We start from the raw sequence: 20220 nt of genomic DNA on the forward strand, positions 1-20220 counted from the left end.
ATACATACACACATACATACACAGATACGTAGTATGCAAAAAATATGCATGAATAACGGTGTTGAGCAAGTAGCAAAGCCAGCAACAAATGTAAATACAGCAAATTGCATATTGAAATTGCTTAACAATCGCCAGAAAAATAAGCAAGAAATGTGACAAAAAATTAAATTAAGCAAATCAAAGAATAGCAAATCGAGTTGACTGAACTCGACATGCGCGCAGGCGTATTCCGCAATTATGACGTTCAAAAACGGAGAACGACTACTGTTCACCAATACATAGATATTTATGGTTATGAGGTTTATGCAAGTTAAAAAGATTCTGAGCGAGGGCGGAATCGAGCTTTATTTAATCACACGCCACAGTTTTTAGTGAAATGCACTAAGCTCAGACTCGTTATTTTATTTTAACCATTGAGCGATGCCATGTCAAGTGTTCCATGTATTGTGTGGTTCAAGTGTTCTAAAAATTGTGGATTTGCAGGCTTAGGCATTTCTGAAACGAGTAAGCAATAAACTGAAATATGTTTTAGAAAAGTGTGATAATTATTTAATGTTTATCTTTATGCTTTTTTTCAAACTTTTTTCTTTGTAAAATCTAGAATATTTTAATAAAAAACTAAGCAATAACAAAAGGTAACACATTTAGTTACTTTTAACTTAATATATTACTTCTTTTGATCGTTTAACAGTTTCTCTATATATTGAAAATTTTTAATATGTACCCTTTTTTCTTCAACATAAAACCTTTACTATGCGATATCTTGAAAACTGTGCGTCAGAAAAAAAATTGGTTGATTTACCTACTCAGCAACTCATTTTAGGAATTTGTTGGCCTGCTTTTTTAGTAATATTGGTATTGGATGGTATTTTTTGGCCATAAACCATAGGTATATAAATTTTTTTTTTATAAACAATTTAAGACCGAAATTTTGGTGAAAAATAGGTTTTTTTTTTTTGAGAAACCGCTATTTTGTCAAAAGAATTTATTTTGCTTATTTCTTCGACTAATAACTAGATTTAACATTACTTTAACGAAATCTGTTTGGTTTTTTTAATTTCAAAGAATCCAGTTCAGAGATATAGTGGTCACGGCAAAACGTCTTTTCTGAGAGGAACTCCCGGAGATCAGCTGTAGCTCCTTCTTTAAATAAATATTTTTAATAATACTAAGCCTTAAAATACAGTTAAAAAGATAAGAGTTTACAAATTTTTATATCAATAAATTTAAAAGTTTTCTCAGGAAAAATTCTGGAAAAGTCACTTTTTTCGGGTTTCTTCTTTCTTAAAATTAAATTCTTTTCGGTGTGCGTACTCCTATTTGTGGTGTGCGTCTTTATGTTGTTCCACAAATGGAGGGACCTAAATGGGTTTTTATGAGAAGCTTTTTTTCATGGCAGAAATACACTGGGAGCTTTGCTATATCCTGCCGAGGGGTGAGTGCTATTAGAGAAACCTTTTTCTATTATTTTGGTATTCCATGTACGGGGGCTCGAACCTGCGCACGCACGAAGTATGGAACGGCGACCTGATTCAATCCTCCTGATATCTCGATACATTAAACCATTTTGATTATCTTTAAACAAGGATGATGGATTATCAAGTTTGACCATCCGAAGTAAAATTGTCCGAGTAACATCAGCTGCCACGTCAACGGGTACTCGGCAGCAGAATTCAGTCCGCTCATTTCACACGTATCCACAAACTCGCCCAATCAGTCGTTGTTTAGAGAACATCAACGAAGACTGTGCTAATTTTTTTTGTATATAACTAACACAATCTCAGTTTTTTCGTAACGAAACCACTGCTAAGACCCCGGCTATGTCAACCAATCACCTAATTTTTTCAAATTCGCTGAGGGCCTTTTAACGGTTTGCACACCTCTGCAATGTGTACATCGTGACTTTTAAATAAATAACACTCTCTCTTTCCCACTCTTTCTCTATTTATCTTTCTCTCTCCCTCTCTCTTTCTAATCCTCTCTCTTGGTAGTCGAAAAATGCCTATACCTCACTTCTCACTATGGTTTCACTATTTCAATTCCTGACTCGTAGCCGAGGAAAGAGATAGAAATCTCTGGAAGTTAGAGGATATTTCAGCAATTCGAGGTTCTCGTCTTGTGTAGCAGCCATCGCAACTTTTAATTTTGCGTGCGAATTCATTGTATTTGAGAAGCAATGCCCTTGAGTGATTTAGTTAACTCTTTCGATAACCTTCTTCATGTTCAAATTTGCGATAAGCAAACTTTGTTTGCAGCCAAATAGGAGACTTGTGAATTCTATCCGATGTTCGCTGGTCACTCGTTGGTTAGATAATACAATTTCTTCCACTTTTTTACAGAGTTCTTTGGTAATGAGGCGTGAATGGACGCCCGGTGCCGTATCCGTCTTCAGTCGATGTTCTGCCCAACTTAAACTCTTTGGATCAACTTGCCATTGCGAAATGGAGGAACTGAGTCTCCGAATGTTTCCACTAAGTGCGCGTTGAAAGGTTGCTGCTCTGCACTCAGTATCTTGCGTGTCATATTCCGCACCACTCACTTTTCATAAAGCAACCATCTTAATTCATACATCTTAGACATGTTGCTTCTGCTATCACACTTTATCCGCACATATGCGATCCATTCAGTTATTAACTGGGCAAATTCGATTCTGTCCACTCATTCATAAAAGTTTTAGACTTTTTTTTTTATATATGTACATACTCGTACATGCCTACTCATGTGTGTGTATATGTAGGACAGCAAAAATAATAATGGGAAACACTAAAGTCAATGCAATAGACGAACACTATGAAAGCCTTAGGATATTCGCTAGCACATCGCGGACATGTGTGGACGCAAATAAATACTAAGAATATAAAAATGCAAATTTAAAGTGATTATAGACAACGTGCATGCGTATGTAACACCCCAGTACAAATGGACATATGTATGCAAAGGTACAAATGCACAATTTATGCAAATGTACATTTGTATGTACGGTTGTTGTTAGACTAACAGTCATTCAGCACAGAGTCGCTCAATGAAACCCACATGAAAATTGCTTGCAACATAAAATGCAGTTTGAAAACTAAAAAGGAGACATATTTACATACAAATGTATGTATGCATACGGACATGTGCATATGCGAATGCCACTCTTGGTTCATGCCTCTGCACTCCCAGCCCGCTAAACACAAGCCAAAAGTATTAATGACTACAGCAACTGGTAAAATTCGCTTGCAATTGCAAGTATTGCAAAGTCAATCTCCTTTTGGCCATTTCTGGTTGCCATGAAATTTCCAACTGCCGCCCAAACACGCGATTTTCATGAATGAAATCTTCAAAACCACACACACATACAATCTACATACACATATACTTAGCTTCAAACACATACAAGCCTGCATGCATCCCTGTAGTCAAATGTACTAATTGTAAGATACTTCACAACTGGTATGAGTGGCAGACCCAACTAGTCGGGTCATATAAGCAATTGGTATTTTTTACATGGCGATGTCCTACGAGATGTCAATTGTCAGATTTCGATAAAAAAAGTAGATTAGTCTCAGACTAGTTCAAAATATTGGGTTGAATTAGTTTTAAAGGTGACACACAGATGGCGCTATTTATCACTTTATCGCGTTGGCAATACTGAATATATATTCATGACAAAGCCTCATCCCTAGGCTTTGTTTATCAGTATCTGTCATTTCGCTGAAGTATAAACAACGCAGTGTTTTCGTGCTCCGAGTATGTCAACTTTCGTGCCGTCGAAACGCAATTTGCAGGAAGCTTTGCTTTTCTGCTTCAATTTGAAAAAAAAATACAGCCCAAGCCCGTGAATTGCTGCAGGAGGCCTACCCTACTCCGTCGATTTCAACATGTGAGTACTGGTTTCGACGATTCAAAAGTGGTGATTTTCACACCGAAGACAAGGAGCGTCTTGGCGAGCCCAAAAAGTTCGAGGACGCGGAATTGGGGGAATTGGTAAACGAGGACTCGTGCCAAACCCAAGAAGAGCTTGCTGAATCATTGGGCGTTGATAAATCAACCGTTTGCAAGCGTCTAAAAGCGATGGGAATGATCCAAAAGCAAGGACATTGGGTCCCGTACGAGTTGAAGCTGCGCGACGTCGAACGGCGATTTTTTACGTGCGAATTGCTGATCGAGCGACAAATTCGGAAGGGTTTTTTGCATCGGGTGGTGACTGGCGACGAAAAATGGATCCACTACGATAACCCAAAACGCAAAAAATCATGGGGTTTGCCCGGCCACGCATCAACGTCGACGGCCAAGCAGAATATTCACGGCAAGAAAATCATGCTCTGCATTTGGTGGGATCAGGTCGGCGTCGTATATTTTGAGCTGCTCCAACCGGGCGAAACAATCACGGGGGATCGTTACCGACTGCAATTGATGCGTTTAAGCCGGGCAATGAAAGAAAAACGGCCGGAAACGGTAAAAAGGCACGACAAGGTTATTTTGCAACATGACAACGCTCGGCCGCATGTTGCTCAACCTGTCAAAAAATACCTTGGAACGCTTGGCTGGGAAGTGTTACCCCACCCACCGTATAGTCCAGACATAGCTCCCTCCGATTATCATTTGTTCCGGCATATGAGTCTCGATTTGGCGGACCAGCGGTTCTCCTCGTACGAGGCTACCAAAATATGGGTTGAGTCATGGATAGCCAAACAGCGGCCAGAATTTTGAAGAAACGGCATCCGGAAATTGCCCGAAAGATGGGCGAAAGTTGTAGCTAGCGATGGCCAAACTTCAAATAAAATATTTTGTACCGTTTTTTCACAATAAAGCCCCAAATCTTCGAAAAAAACCTTTAAAACTAATTCAACCTCCCAATAGTACACTTATGGGCTAGTCCAATTATGAACCAAAACCACGAATTTGAGCTTTAAGAGTGTGAGCGTTTTTCTTAAGTAGAATTTACAAATTTTTATTTAGCCGCACAGGATTTGCTAATCATCTTACCATCATAACCATAACCATTACAGCTCGCGGTGAGCCAATGCTTCCTTCACAATTGCGCTCCATACGAATCGATCCAGTGCGTCGCTTCTGCTAGCATTTATAAAGCGTCAATCTACATCAACATCATCCGCACCTTGTCTTGACGGTCTTCCACGCTTTTTACTGCCCATAATAAAAAAAATTGAAGGTATTTTTCAGAATCCTGCTGTCATCCGCTTTGATCAGGTGTCCAAACCATCTCAGTCGCTGAGCTTTGGCGAAACGCACGAAGTATTTGACCTGATACCAGCTGTTCGATGTCATCATTCTGTCTTATTCTGTACGATCCATCAGCTTGCCTTACCGGTCCACATATTCTTTTCAGGATTTTACGATCAAAGCGGAGTAGGGGAATCATATGTTGCTACTGGTCTTATTAGCGTCCTGGAGGGATGTAGCTTACACGACCATCGAGATCAAGTAATTTATTTTTAACACATTTCAGGTGCGCAAAATAACTTTTATTAGCAGCTTGCAGTCTATTATTCACGCCAATTAGGAGGTCCGCAGCGCTGCTAAGGTTTACACCCAGGTATTTAAAACTCTTCACTTTGTGAAAAATATATGAGCTGACCACCAGGTCGCCATTGCGTGTAGTGTTTAAAGACCTAACGAGGTACTTTGTCTTATCGACACTTACTTTAAAGCCGACTAGCTTAGTTATCAACTCCAGCGTACAATCAGCAAGTGCGCGTTGGTTTCTCGCCGCGATAGCAATGTCGTCAGCATAGCCGCATATCTGGACGCTTTTCGTGAAAATGGTAGCTGGAGGGTCGATATCGCTGGTTAGGTTAGGTTAGCCTGGTTGGCAATAAGCCACGCATAGACCTTTTGGTCCCAAGCGATACCAGATGGAGTCCGACCTCTATGAATACCTAAAGTATACATCATATAGGATGTCAGCGCTTTTGGCGAATCTAAGTAGAGTTGGGAGCTCCGCTTTTGAGACGTCTTCCAGACCCTCAAACAGTGGGGCTCCCAGGCATTTTAGTCGCATTTTTAATAATGCCGGACAAACGCACAGAAGGTGCTCTAAAGTATCCTCAACCGTGCTAGCAATCCCTATCTTGTACGTATGTGCAGCCAATAGATTATGACCTGTTAGCATACCTATGATAGTTCTGCAGTCCTTTCGCCTTTTCATGTGGTCGTCCATTTCATTGTATATTGTATTTAGCGGTTTTGATATGTCGTTCTCTTGCTCAAAAGGTAGTCTAACAGCACTTTTTGCTATCTCGTCTACTATTCGTTCCCCATATCGCTGGTTAAAAGTAGGTTAAATATGACAGTAGAGAATGTGCCTGCTTGTTTCACACCTGTGACAACATGAAAAAGAGTCAAGTTTTCCTTGTATCACCACATTTGATGTTTTTACTGCCAGAGTCTTTGATACCAAATCCGCGAGTTTCTTCGGCTCTCCTTGCCGACGAAGTATTGAAGGTAGTTTTAAGTCGACTACGAACGGCGGAGGGTTCTTTATGAGAAGCTTTTCCGTGGCAGAAATACACTCGGAGGTTTGCCATTGCCTGCCGAGAGGCGATCGCTATTAGAAAAAACTTTTTCTATCATTTGATGTCTCCTGAATGGATATTCGCACCTGCGCTCTTCCAAATGGTAATCACGCACCAACTCATTTGCCTATGGCGACTTCGTTTTAATGATGCACTCGCAATAATAGTTAACAACGTCCACAAAAAAAAGGTGAATTAAAAGCTGGAAATTAAATAAAATAGGCATGAATACGAGGGGTGCCTTTTATACGCTTTAAAACGCATGCAAAAGTGTATAGATCTTCATGGAGAATATTTTGAAAAACAATAAAGTGATTTTCGATGATTAAAATTTGTTTTTGTTCTCTAATCCCGACATATAAAAGGCACCCCTCGTAATTCGTTTTGCATCGCTACAAATCCGAACTTTTTCGGACTTGTTCGATTTCAGTCAGAAAATTCCGATTTTAAACTAGTACTCGTATGCATTTTTCTTGACTAGTTTGGTGTTTCACTGCTTGGATACTTCTTCAATCGGGCACACGCATACACTTACAAACAAAAGTAAGTGAGCAAAAGCTCACAAGACGCCCAGCCAGCCAGTGCCATTCACAATTTAAAATTGTCAGTTTCCTTGGCGCGTCACTGCCGCTGCCGGTGTAGGGGCATGCGGAAAAGCACCGTTCCATATGCTGCCACAGCATTAAGTTGCTACGCTTCGTCTCGTTTTGACTAGTGTTGGTGTGGTTTTCATTCACATGATTGCGCTTATATCGTATAAGAGCCCAGTCACCTCAGCCAATGTGGGCGTAGACCAACGCCAACTTGCGGCCCACATTATTTTTGCTAAATTCGTTACTCTCTTTTTCAACTCTTGTTGCTGAAATTTTTATTTCAGTAATTTATATGCATACATACTTATATGCATATGCACTTATGTGTATATGTATTTGTAATTTTACGTTAGCTTTAATGTTTGCTCCTCTGTCTGGTTTTTCACTCGTTGCACATGCGCTTTAAAGATATACTACATATTTACGTTAATTGACCTGCTTGCAGTTGCTTAACATTTTAATTCCCGATGTTCATATTTATATGTGTACGCACGCGCTGGTTCAATCAGACACGCATACACGCTTGAGTTCGAAAACTCATTAAAGCAAGGCATGAATGTCACTTTTATTTCTAAACCGTAAGTGATGATAATCTCAAATAAGTGCAACTACGGAAAAATGCTAATTTAAAACTAAGTTGCGCAAATTGGAAATTTTCATCTGTTGAGTCTAAGAAGTAAAGGAGGCTGATGGTAAGCTTTAATATGTTTGCGAGTTCCAAGTAAATGGAGATGACGCCATTTCTGTCAACGGTGAGCACTACAAAAGTATGATAAACGGTTCTTGGTGACCGGAAATTGATTACACAGACTTGGGTGTTCATTTGCTTTCGACAGGATGACGCGCCATGCCACGCAGCGTATGCCACAATCGCTCTTTTCCGCGCCAAGTTCGGCAAGCCGTCTCAACGATATCGATTGGCCACCTGGGAGCTGCGTTTTGACTCGATTATACTTTTTTGTGGAGTCCTGCGAAATCTCTCCTTTATGCGAACAATCCATTAACGATCCATCTTGGAAAACTGGGTTAAAAGATATGCTGTTGCAAAGCCAGCTGAGGCAACAGAATGTTTGCGCTTTCGAATAAATCAAAAATATACTAAAAATAAAATCATGTGCAGCATCGTACACGTGGTAGAAGTGAAACCTCTGTGTGTGAATGAGTGTGAATAAGAGAGAGAGAGACTGTTTCAGTTAGTTTCAGACTGTTTTTTCAGCCCAATATAGGCTTAGAAATATTATTTATAATACAATAATATTTTAATAATTTAAATATACTTATATTATAGCGGTTCAAGGATATTATCAAATAATCACAGAATACAGATGTAAGTAACGTAAATAATCACAACAAAATATAGGGTTTTTCAATAGGTGCGCTTCAACTTTTTCCCGATAGGGAGGGCGAACGACGCAATATTTTTTATTTTTCGTTTGTCATTTGTAAACTTCATTACTATGCATTTCATCATGGAACGCTACACACTTGAGCAACGATTGCAAATCGTGCAAATTTTTTATGAAAATAATCGTTCTGTTGCTGCTACTTTAAGAGCATTACGGCCATTTTAAGGTCCATTTAACAAGCCGTCCCGTTTTTGGGTTATGTGAAGTCATTGGTCTACAGTAACAAGCCGGCGACGATTTGTGAGCTCAGAGCCAATATTGAACGCGAAATTGCTGGAATTTCGGCCGATTTATGCAAAAGAGTGGTCGAAAATTGGGTTCAACGATTGGACTTCGTAAAACGTGCACGCGGTGGTTATGCAAAAGAAATCGAATTTCATACTTAAATGTATATGTTTAAACTCGATAATAAAAAAAAAATTAGTTAAAAAGTCAAACCGTTTGTGTTTTATTCAAAAAAGTTCAAAAGTTGAAGCGCTCTTACTGAAAAACCCTATACAATGATATATATATCAAGTATACACACGTCCTGTTTCAACTGCTAATACGAGTATAGGTATAGCGTCTGACGCGCATGCGCGATAATGTAGCTATCCTATTCTATTGCTTCGTACTGAGTGTATATATCGCTCTCCCTTGCTCCACTGTCGTATGGTGTCAAAGCTGTACGTACTCGCGCGCATGCGCGTCGTACTTTATTTTCTTCTAGTGCCTAGTATTCAATGTATACGTGGCTCTCTCTCTCTTGCTCGTACGATGCTTCCTAAACTATTCCCCCTTCAAGCAAGTTAGACTCTGGACTGGGACCGCACAAAAGGGAGACGCGGATAGCCTAAACTGATGTATATGATGTATAGCTCTCCTTCTCTTTCTCTCTATGTTATATATCTGTATACTCTGTCTTACAACGAAACCTATGTCTTAGGTATAGAAAATGTATAGCTCTCTTTCTCCTTCTCTCTACGTTGTATCTTTTTTTCTCTCTCGCGTAACGAAATCTCTAAACGATACATTTTTTCCAATTCACTCTCCATTCTCGCTCAAATATCAGACCGCCGCTAAAGAAGTTTCACTTCAAAAAATTATTTTTATTATAAAATTTTTTGAATTGAAAAAACAAACACTATATGTACAACCCTGTCATATAAGGTGTCAGCTTTGTAAGCAGATATTAGAACTGGATGATGTAGTTAAAAAAACTGAATTATTATTAGGCTACTGCGCATTTAGACCAATAAAGATCTGTTATGCAAAGCCTGCTACGGAACTCCATATTTCACGACTTTTTAAACATTTTAGCACTTTCTGAGGTTTATTGTTCCATAGTTTATATGGAGGCACGGCAGTACCACCAAGATGCTGTAGCCTTTTTCTGCCTAGTGCAGGACCTTCACAAAGAATGTGTTCTGAATTTTCAGTGTCCATTTGACAGCATCGGCAGTTCATGGTCTCATTGTGATATCTCGGCCTACCGTGGCCTGTAAAATAACCAATTAAAAGTCTTAAGTCTACTTTGCTGAGCGAAAGTAGCTGTTCAGAAACTACTCTGTCCGGCGTTGGGAGTTGTTTCGCTTGTCGCTGACCCATAGAATTCCGCCACTGAGCAATTCGTTACTGTGGCCTTTTGCAACTCCCCAGAAAAACTTAGGACCAATTAGAATCATGTTTGCTATTTTTTAGCAAGATGATCAGCTACTTAATTTCCCTTATAACCCTCCTGTCCAGGAGCCCAACCTAATAATAATGAGATAAAGTTCCCCAACATTTTAAGAAGGTTCAGGCAGTCAGTAATTTACCATTTTCGAGGTAATTAGGGTTGATAGAAGAGCTCTCAAAGCTGTCTGACTATTTGCAAGTGTGTGAACGTGAGTTACTGCAATTTTCCTACAGAAGCCATCCCTCACCCATATCTCGATGTCTTGGATCGATTTTTTGAACTTAGGTCCATGAATTTCAGCCCATGTTCCACCAACTTCTGATTTCGACCCATCAGTACACCGTATCTGGAAGCCAGGCTTGAAGGTAATAGAATTATTTCTCCAGGCCGTGCGTTCAATAATAAGAACTTGAAAGTTCCAGAAGACAATGGGATTGGGTGATAATACCTATATGAACTCTCTTAAGAACAGGAGTATGACGAAGTCTTCTAAGAATACTAAATGTGCTTTAATATCCCCACTTTTTAGATCGGACAGTTGGGACAATTGCTTTTCACAAGCCTCTCTTGAGGTGAGCTTTTCCCATGCCAAAGACAAGGCATGTGGTAATTATTTATATCGAGATCCAGACTATATCGTGGATACATAAGAATCTGTTAACCAAGCTTTCACAACTTCTGAGGATTCACCATTGATGTGTGAGGCCTCCGGATGAAACAATATTCCACTACTCAAGCTCAAAACTGGTGTCGTTCCTTCGGTTGTTTCCTCAAGTGGTCCGAATTATTGACAGTAGAGGTCTGAATTAACCCTCCGTTAGGCACTTGGGTCTGGCCAGAATTGCTTTTTCGACTTTGGACGTGAATTTAACATATTTCTATTATAGCTAACGACGTGGGCTTTCAGGTAGTTTCCTAAAATTTCATTTTCTATCGATTTATGGATATAACCTTTTAAAAAGAATCCTCGAACGAGACGAAAAAAGACCAGACCCGGGTGCCCAGCCGAAGGATTTAAAAAAGAGTGTCCAACGGAGGGTTAAAAGTTTGGCTATAGGAGAGCAACTTATATGAGTAGAAGATGATGCCTTGCTAATCCCATTTAACACACTCACAACGAATCTTCCTGACCTGAATTTCTGGCTTGGCTGCCGTTTGCATCAGCTTACTGAAAAGTCACTCACTACCGTTTCCGCTTGACGTTGTCGTCGTTCCCTTGGCAATCAGTTCTACCTTGCCGGATCGACTTGGATTTATATCCGGCCAAGAACTGTCATTGTTATTTATGCCACTATGACAGCAACAACATCAGCTCTTGTAAGTGACCCACTTTTTATTACCAGATTCAGCAGCGATTCGCAGATACAAATTCGTTCCACGCGGTTTTTTCTATTAACTCGTACATTGATTTTGTATCTGTCTATATTGTTTTTGTATCCAATCGCATTTAAGTGGTTCCAAACGATTTTTGAGCAATTTTCAATTAATTTTATAACACAAATGTATGTACATATGTATGTGTTTTAAGCTATTATTTTTTAACTATTTTAATGGTTTTGTGTGCATCTTTTTCCAATTGTCATTATACGCTTCTCATTGAGCTTGACAGCATCTCCGCTTTGAACACCAAACCAACAACAAAACAGATTTTTCTCTTTTTTCATATCTTAATTTTATGCGCACACACTGCCTTTGGCGATGTCACAGCTCGCATGTCCAAAGCTCAAAACATTTTGTCAACTCATTAAAAATCGGCGTGCCACTTGTTTTATTGCTTTTGGCGTCTGGCAGAAATTGACATTTAATTTTTTATATGATTACCAAGAAAACTGCCTACCAATATACATACATACGTACACACACATACATGCCCATGTAGGTATATACCAAAATATAAATTCGCATTATTTTTACCCGTTTCTTACCTGTTGGCTAGCATCTGCTTGCTTGTCGGTATGTGCATGTGGCACAAAAGTCTGCTCATTGTCGCCGATGACGCCGCATCATGTCGTCCGTCTGGCCTGTTTGTAAGTCTGACTTTCAATTTGTCGTTCTTCTTATTGAAGGCTAAGCGCTGTCTGAGCGCACATACATACAGACACATGCGACGAGCTATCGCAAGCCATTCACATTTATGTAGAGTATGCAAATGTACTTACATACGAGTACATAAGTTTTTGGAGTAGTGCCACATACCTCCGCTTTAGCTGCTTCTTTCCCTTGCCTTTGGACTCATTGTGCCTTTTCAGCCGCGTTACTTGAGAACTTGTTGCGGCAGTTGAAGGTACGAACTAACTGTTATTTGAAGCTTCAGCTTTGGGCTTTGTTTCTAACAACTCTTATGTTTTTGTTGTAACGATCATTGCGTTACTTACTTGAAATAGCAAATTTTTATTATAAATGCAAGAAAATTAAAAACGTGATTTCAACGCCATAACCCACCAATGATCCACTATCATGGTTTACCTTTCATTATTGCTTAAAAATGCTTAACTTTGCATATCATCAATATTTTTATTTGCATTTTTCATCAGCAACGTTCTGCATTATTCGCCGCGCCGCCACAATAAATCTCTCCAAAGAGTTTTTCTATCTCTTCTTCCATTTTTTATATATTTTTTATAAATATATTTTTTTTATTTTACTCACCTCCACAACAGTTCATTCATCTTGCGTTAAGTTCATTCATTAATTCTCATTAATCACGTTCGAAAATCTTTAACATAATTTTTTTCTTTTTTTTCCATCTTTCCAGAGTGTCAGTGCAGCCCGATCGGCGCCATCGCCGCCTCATGTGACAAGCGTACCGGTCAATGTGCCTGTCTGGCCAACGTTACCGGCCGGCGTTGCGACAAATGCAAATCAGGTCATTGGAATCTCACGCAAGGCGTCGGCTGTCACGACTGTCGCTGTGATCCGGCCGGTTCGCGCAGCCACGAATGCAATCCATGGACGGGGCAGTGCGATTGTAAGATCGGTGTAGGCGGCCAACATTGCAACGAGTGTACGGACGGTTTTTATGGCTTCTCCACGGACGGCTGTCAACGTTGTACGCAGTGTGCGGGCGAGGGACAAGTTTGTGATCCGTTGAATGGTCGCTGCATCTGTCCGCCGAACAGTCGTGGGTTGGGTTGTGCGCAATGTGTGGCCGGTACTTGGGGTTGGCAACCGCGTCTCGGTTGTCGCAATTGTGCTTGTGATCGTATCGGCTCCATTGGCCAGCTGTGCGAGTCGACGAACGGACAGTGCCAGTGTCGTGAAGGCTACGCGGGTCGGCAGTGTGACACGTGTGCCATTGGTTACTTTGGCTATCCGGAGTGCAGGCGTTGCAATTGTAATGTAGACGGTTCATTTGTGCACGCAGATGGCTCGATCACATGCGATGCGAACGGCCAGTGTCCGTGTAAAACATTGGTTGTTGGTCTTAAATGTGACACGTGCATGAAATCAACCTTTGGGCTGTCGGCGCTCAACCCGGAAGGTTGTACGCGTTGCTTCTGCTTTGGTCGTTCCAGTGAATGCGAACAAAGCGAATGGTCGTGGGGCCATATACGCATGGCAGAGGCGCGCAATCTGAGCGTGCAGTACATACGACCACAGTATGTTACGAATACAGAGTACGAGTACATTGTAGTTGTGCAGATGGCAGGTGCAAAGAGTTATCGCGAGGATGCTGAGATACACCTGCTCAACGATTTGAATTTAATTCCACGTTCTACGGGCAATGTGTCAATTGGCGCATACACGAATTTCTATCATCCACTATACTTTCAATTGCCGCCACAATTCTATGGCGATCGCACAAGCAGCTATGATGGCTACTTGTATTTTACGCTGGTGATCGAGGGCGCCAACCGTCCACTGGAACGTAAAGTGCTCGCACGTTTCCCGCTAGTGCAAATACACTCGCACAAAAAATTGGTGCTCGACTATTACGAATATGAGAACTATGAGTATGCGTTGAATGTGACCTATAAAGTGCCGCTGCATGAGTCCGAGTGGAAGTATCATCACAACAGTCAGCCTGTGGATCGTGCAACTTTGATGGCGGCGTTGCAGAACGTGAAGCATATTTTTGTGCGCGCCTCGGCCTTCGCCGATTTCACGGAAGTGGTGTAAGTATGACAGCGGGTGACGAAGATTTGCGACAAATCAAATAAAACAGGGAATTAAGAAAACCGGGAGGCTTAGAGAAATATGAGAAGGATTCTAGACGGATACGAAATATAGAAAATGAGCGAGATTTCTTCAAATATATTGAAAGAACTCTAGGAATGAAGGTTAAAGTAGTCTAAGATTCGAACTCGACTTTGAAAACTTGAGGATTCATTACAAATACGAACTATTTCAAGCAAGAGGAACTACAATGAACAAATCACTGTAAGAAAGTCACGCACTCCTTAATGACTTTGTAGTCGCTTTAAAGCATATTCCCACAGCTTCACTTACAGCGTTCCTTAATATGAAATCTCTCGCTTCGATTGTATCTAAAACCTTGTTGCACTTTTTACACTCATTTCCCTTTCCAGCCTCCACAACGTTCACATGGACTCAGCGATCTATGTTTACGGCTCTACGAACATGATAGCCAAAGGCGTGGAACATTGCAAATGCCCCAAACGTTATGATGGACTCTCATGTCAGGATCCTGGAAAGGGCTACTACCGTTTCCGCAATGTCACAGAAATCGAGACCGTCTTCATAGAGGATCTCATTGGGCGTGTAGTGCCGTGTCACTGTAATGGACGCAGTAATGAATGCGAGCGCGAGACGGGCATATGCTTGGTGAGTACAAATTGCACACTTGCAACTTCATTTCTCATTTCTTTTACTATTCAGAATTGCCGCGACAACACGGGCGGTGGCCACTGCGAACAATGCGCTGAAGGTTATTATGGCGACCCGAACTCCTCGTATGGTTGTCAGTCGTGCCCCTGCCCGGAGACTAGTCGCAATTTCGCGAAAGGCTGCAACGTATGGCAGGGTGAGGTTAGTTGCATTTGCAAACCCGGCTACACGGGGAAGCTCTGCGATCGCTGCCGCCCTGGCTATTTTGGCAACCCACTTGCATATCCGAACAGCACCTGTCAGCCGTGCAATTGCAATTTGGATGGCTCCGCTGGTGACGATTGTGACAGCCAGTCGGGACAATGTCAATGTCGGCCGGGTGTGACCGGTTTGAAGTGCGATAGATGTATAGCGGAACGTAATTATCTGGAGGAGCGTGGCTGTCGCAGTGAGTACTTTACATGAACTATACCTTTTCTGAGTACTTAGATCTGATGCATTCCAGTTTGCGACAATTGCACGCTGCTTCTGCTGGACTACATCGAGCTGATAGGCAACAAACTGCGCCGCGGCTTGCACAATATGGATCTCACTGGCATACCCGCACCGTATGTGAAAGTTGAGGACTACGAGCGCGCTTATAATACGCTCCAAATTCACTATGAAGACTATTCGAATGCGCGCAAGCTGCTGGGAAGCTATGACGCCAACGATTTGCTAAAGATTGACTCACACGCTGAGAATAACAAATTCCAGTCACGCAAAGCGCTGGCCACAGCGCTCAAACGAAAAGAATCTACCGCCGATCTGCGCAACGACGTAACCATATTGTATGTGGATATAGGCGCGCTGCGTTCCGATATTTTGCAATATATTTTCACGCTCAACAACTACGGCAAGAGTGAGCAACATATGAGCCTACCGATGGCTTTGGATCAAGCGCGCTTCTATTTGGACTCTATAAGGCAGCACGAGCAGACGGTGCAGAACATACGCAATTCCACGCAATGCGCTTGGCACTACTACTATCATTTCGGCAATGCATCGGATGCAGCATTCGACCAGAAGGCGCGTGTCGAAATGTTTTGGCGCGACCTGAATCAAACAAATTTTCGCATTTCCGATATGCGTCTCCACGCCGATCGTACGGTGGAGATGCAAAATGAGATCGACGATATACTGGAACATGTGGTGAATTTGCGCAGTCATGTTGTGGAAGATTTCAATAAAATCAATGAGTTTGGCGCTGATGTAAATGAATACTTGAATCAAAGTTTAATACCAGACACGGACAAGCTGATTGAAAAGAATTGGGCACAACAGGAGCACTTGAGTGGTGTAACCGATTCGATAGATAGACTATTTGAGCAGTTGAATATTTCGTTGGGGGAGAGTGAGGGCATGCAGCGAGAGGTGCGCAAGCATTGGCTGCCGAAAGCGCAAAAGCATGCGGCGAGATTGATGGAGCGCTCAAATGAATACGCCAGGCAATTTCAGCCGACAAGGAATGGAGCGAAAATTGCGTTATTGGCGAGGTGAGTGATTGTGTGTAATTGTATATATATGTAGATGTGCCGATACATTCCGACCGAAAATATGCGCCAATTTCTTAGCTGGCTTTTTTAACAGGGACGCTTGAGCCTTGACTTTGTAATATATACTTAGTCTTGCCATAAGTTCTGTTACAAGTTAAGTCCATCATAGATATGTAATTAGTATACTTTTTTTAATGAAGTTAGTTTTATTTAACTGTGTAAATATTAAACACAAAATGTTTAAATTTTCACTCGAAATGGTCACCATTTGCTTCTACACAAGCCTTCAAACGATTAGGCCTTTCAGCCATTACAGCACGCACGGTTTCCCTGGATATTAACGTCGCTGCTCGAACCAAAGATTGTTTGGGGCTCTCCAAATTTGGGTGAGGTCTTCGACGGCCATGTTCTCCAAAACTGGCCTCAAAATGTAGTCCAATGGATCCAGATCTGTACTTCCAGACGGCCAATCTTCACGGCTATGGACCCTTCTTCTTCTTCTTAATTGGCGCTATAACCGCTTACGCGATTTTGGCCGAGTTTAACAAAGCGCGCCAGTCGTTTCTTTCTCGTGCTAACCGTCGCCAGTTGGACACACCAAGTGAAGCCAAGTCCTTCTCCACCTGATCTTTCCAACGCAGAGGAGGCCGCCCTCTTCTTCTGCTACCACCAGCTGGTACCGCATCGAATACGTTCAGCGCCGGAGCGTTTGTATCCATTCGGACGACATGACCCAGCCAACGAAGCCGCTGGATCTTTATTCGCTGCGCTATGTATATGTCGTCGTAAAGCTCATACAGCTCATCGTTCCATCGTCTACGATATTCGCCGTTGCCAACGTGCAAAGGTCCAAAAATCTTACACAGAATCTTTCTATCGAACACTCCAAGCGTCGCTTCATCGGATGTTGTCATCGTCCAAGCTTCGGCGCCATACGTTAGGACGGGCATGATGAGAGTCTTGTAGAGTGTTAGTTTTGTTCGTCGAGAGAAGACTTTACTACTCAATTGCCTGCTTAGTCCAAAGTAGCACTTGTTGGCAAGAGAGATTCTACGTTGGATTTCAAGGCTGACATTGTTATCGGTGTTAATGCTGGTTCCTAAATACATGAAGTCTTTTACAACCTCAAAATTATAACTGTCAACAGTGACGTGGGTGCCGATACGCGAGTGCGCCGACTGTTTGTTTGAAGACAGGAGGTACTTCGTTTTGTCCTCGTTCACCACCAAACCCATTCGCTTTGCCTCTTTATCCGGTTTGGAGAAGGCAGAACTGACAGCGCGGTTGTTAAGGCCGATGATGTCAATATCATTGGCATACGCCAGCAATTGTACGCTCTTATAAAAAATTGTGCCTGAGCGATTAAGTTCTGCGGCTCGTACGATGCTCTCCAACATCAGGTTAAGGAAGTCACACGACAGCGAGTCACCCTGTCTGAAACCTCGTTTGGTATCAAACGGCTCGGAGAGGTCCTTCCCAATTCTGACGGCGCTGCTGGTGTTGAGCAACGTCATCTTACATAGCCGTATTAGTTTTGCGGGGATACCAAATTCAGACATCGCGGCATACAGGTAACTCCTTTCCGTACTGTCGAATGCAGCTTTGAAGTCGACGAAAAGATGGTGTGTGTCGATTCTCCTTTCATGGGTCTTTTCCAAGATTTGGCGCATTGAGAATATTTGGTCGATGGTAGACTTTCCAGGTCTGAAGCCACACTGATAAGGTCCAATCAGTTGGTTGACGGTGGGCTTCAGCCTTTCACACAATACGCTCGCTAGAACCTTATAGGCGATATTTAGAAGACTAATCCCGCGGTAATTGGCACAAATTGCAGGATCGCCCTTCTTATGGATTGGGCAGAGCACACTTAAATTCCAATCGGCAGGCATGCTTTCATCCGACCATATTTTGCATAGAAGCTGATGCATGCACCTTACCAGCTCCTCGCCGCCATGGTTGAATAGCTCACCCGGCAGTCCGTCGGCGCCCGCCGCTTTGTTGTTCTTTAGCCGCGTTATCGCTATTCTCACCTCGTCATGATCGGGTAGCGGAACGACAATTCCGTCGTCAACGATTGGGGTATCGGGATCTTCACTTTCTCGGTGACATGCGCAGCTCTCACTGTTTAATAGGTTCGAGAAGTGTTCCCTCCATAATTTAAGATTGCTCTGTACGTCAGTCACCAGTTCGCCGTCTTTGCTCTTACAGGAAAACGCCCCGGTCTTAAAACCTTCTGTAAGCCGCCGAACTTTCTGGTAGAATTTTCGGGCGTTGTTCCTGTTGGTCAGCATCTCAAGCTCTTCGCACTCACGTATTTCGGCCTCTCGTTTCTTCTTTCGGATAATACGTCTCTCTTCCTTTTTCAGCTCTCTGTAGCGATCCCACATGGCTCGCGTTGCGCCCGATCGCAGCGTGGCTCTATAGGCGGCATCCTTTCTTTCTGTGGCAGCATGACATTCCTCATCGTACCAATTATTTTTTCGGGCTCGCCGGAATCCGATTTCTTCTTCGGCGGCGGTACGTAGAGAACGAAAAATGTTGCTCCATTGTTCGTGGATGCCGGTTTGTTGGGCAGTACTCTCTGAGAGCAGGAGTGAGAGTCGAGTGGCGAATCTTCTGGCTGTCTGTTGTGATTGCAGCTTTTCGATGTCGAACATTCTTTGCGTAGGTAGATGCACGTTTTTTGCCGCACAGAGGCGTGTGCGCAATGTTGGGTCCTCGGATCGTACGTACATCTAATACACTAGAAGCGTGTCTTCCATCTATCACAACATGACGAATCTGGTTTCGCGTTTTTCGATCAGGAGACAGCCAGGTAGCTTGGTGTATCTTTTTATGCTGGAATCTGGTGCTGCAGACTACCATGTTTCGGGCCCCGGCGAAGTCGATCAGCCTCTGTCCGTTACCGGAAGTTTCGTTGTGCAGGCTGAATTTTCCGACTGTGGGACCAAAAATTCCCTCCTTGCCCACCCTGGCGTTGAAGTCGCCAAGCCCGATTTTTATGTCGTGGCGGGGGCAGCGCTCATAGGAACGTTGCAGGCGCTCATAGAAAGAATCTTTGGTCGCATCGTCCTTCTCTTCCGTCGGGGCGTGGGCGCAAATTAGCGATATGTTAAAAAAACGGGCTTTGATGCGGATTGTTGCGAGACGCTCGTCCACCGGAGTGAACGACAGTACTTGGCGACGAAGTTTCTCTACCACAACAAATCCGACACCGAATTTGCGCTCCTTTACATGGCAGCTGTAGTAGACGTCGCAAGGTCCTATGGTTTTCTTACCTTGCCCCGTCCATCGCATCTCTTGGATGGCAGTGATGTCAGCCTTTACTCTCACGAGGACATCAACCAGCCGGGCAGAGGCACCTTCCCCATTAAGGGACCGGACATTCCAGGTGCATGCCCTCAAATCATAGTCCTTAGTTCGTTTGCAGGGGTCGTCATCAGTATAGGGAGGTCTCATCCGAGGCTTTTTTTAAGTTTTCATTGGGGGGGATTTTTAAGTGGCGGGTCCCAAACCCAACGCACAACCAGCTATCCTGGAATGTTTCGCCTTCTCACTTTAGCTCACTCCCGAACGGGTGTTCGGAAGCTACCCAGAGGATACGTGGGCTAATCCCGGCCGTTGCGAGCTGCTTGAATCATATGCAGAAGAATCGTCCTGGCCATTCCCACGTGAATGGCGATCAGTAACTTTCCCCACTTGCGTGGACTTCTACACATG

The 20220-nt window shown here is 42.7% G+C and overlaps 1 protein-coding gene across 1 annotated transcript in view; it reads left to right on the forward strand.

Moving 5' to 3' along the window:
* The window catches only part of LOC128863533 (laminin subunit alpha-2), a 44720-nt gene that overhangs the window by 4418 nt on the left and 20082 nt on the right, over nt 1–20220 (forward strand). Inside the window, exons 2-5 of the mRNA XM_054102739.1 lie at nt 12933–14292; nt 14707–14962; nt 15017–15413; nt 15471–16500. Coding sequence (XP_053958714.1) covers nt 12933–14292; nt 14707–14962; nt 15017–15413; nt 15471–16500 — 3043 coding nt within the window. The remainder of the gene's footprint in view (nt 1–12932; nt 14293–14706; nt 14963–15016; nt 15414–15470; nt 16501–20220) is intronic.

The sequence above is a fragment of the Anastrepha ludens genome, chromosome 5 (genome assembly GCF_028408465.1).
Source record: "Anastrepha ludens isolate Willacy chromosome 5, idAnaLude1.1, whole genome shotgun sequence".
Classification (NCBI taxonomy): Eukaryota; Metazoa; Arthropoda; class Insecta; order Diptera; family Tephritidae; genus Anastrepha; species Anastrepha ludens.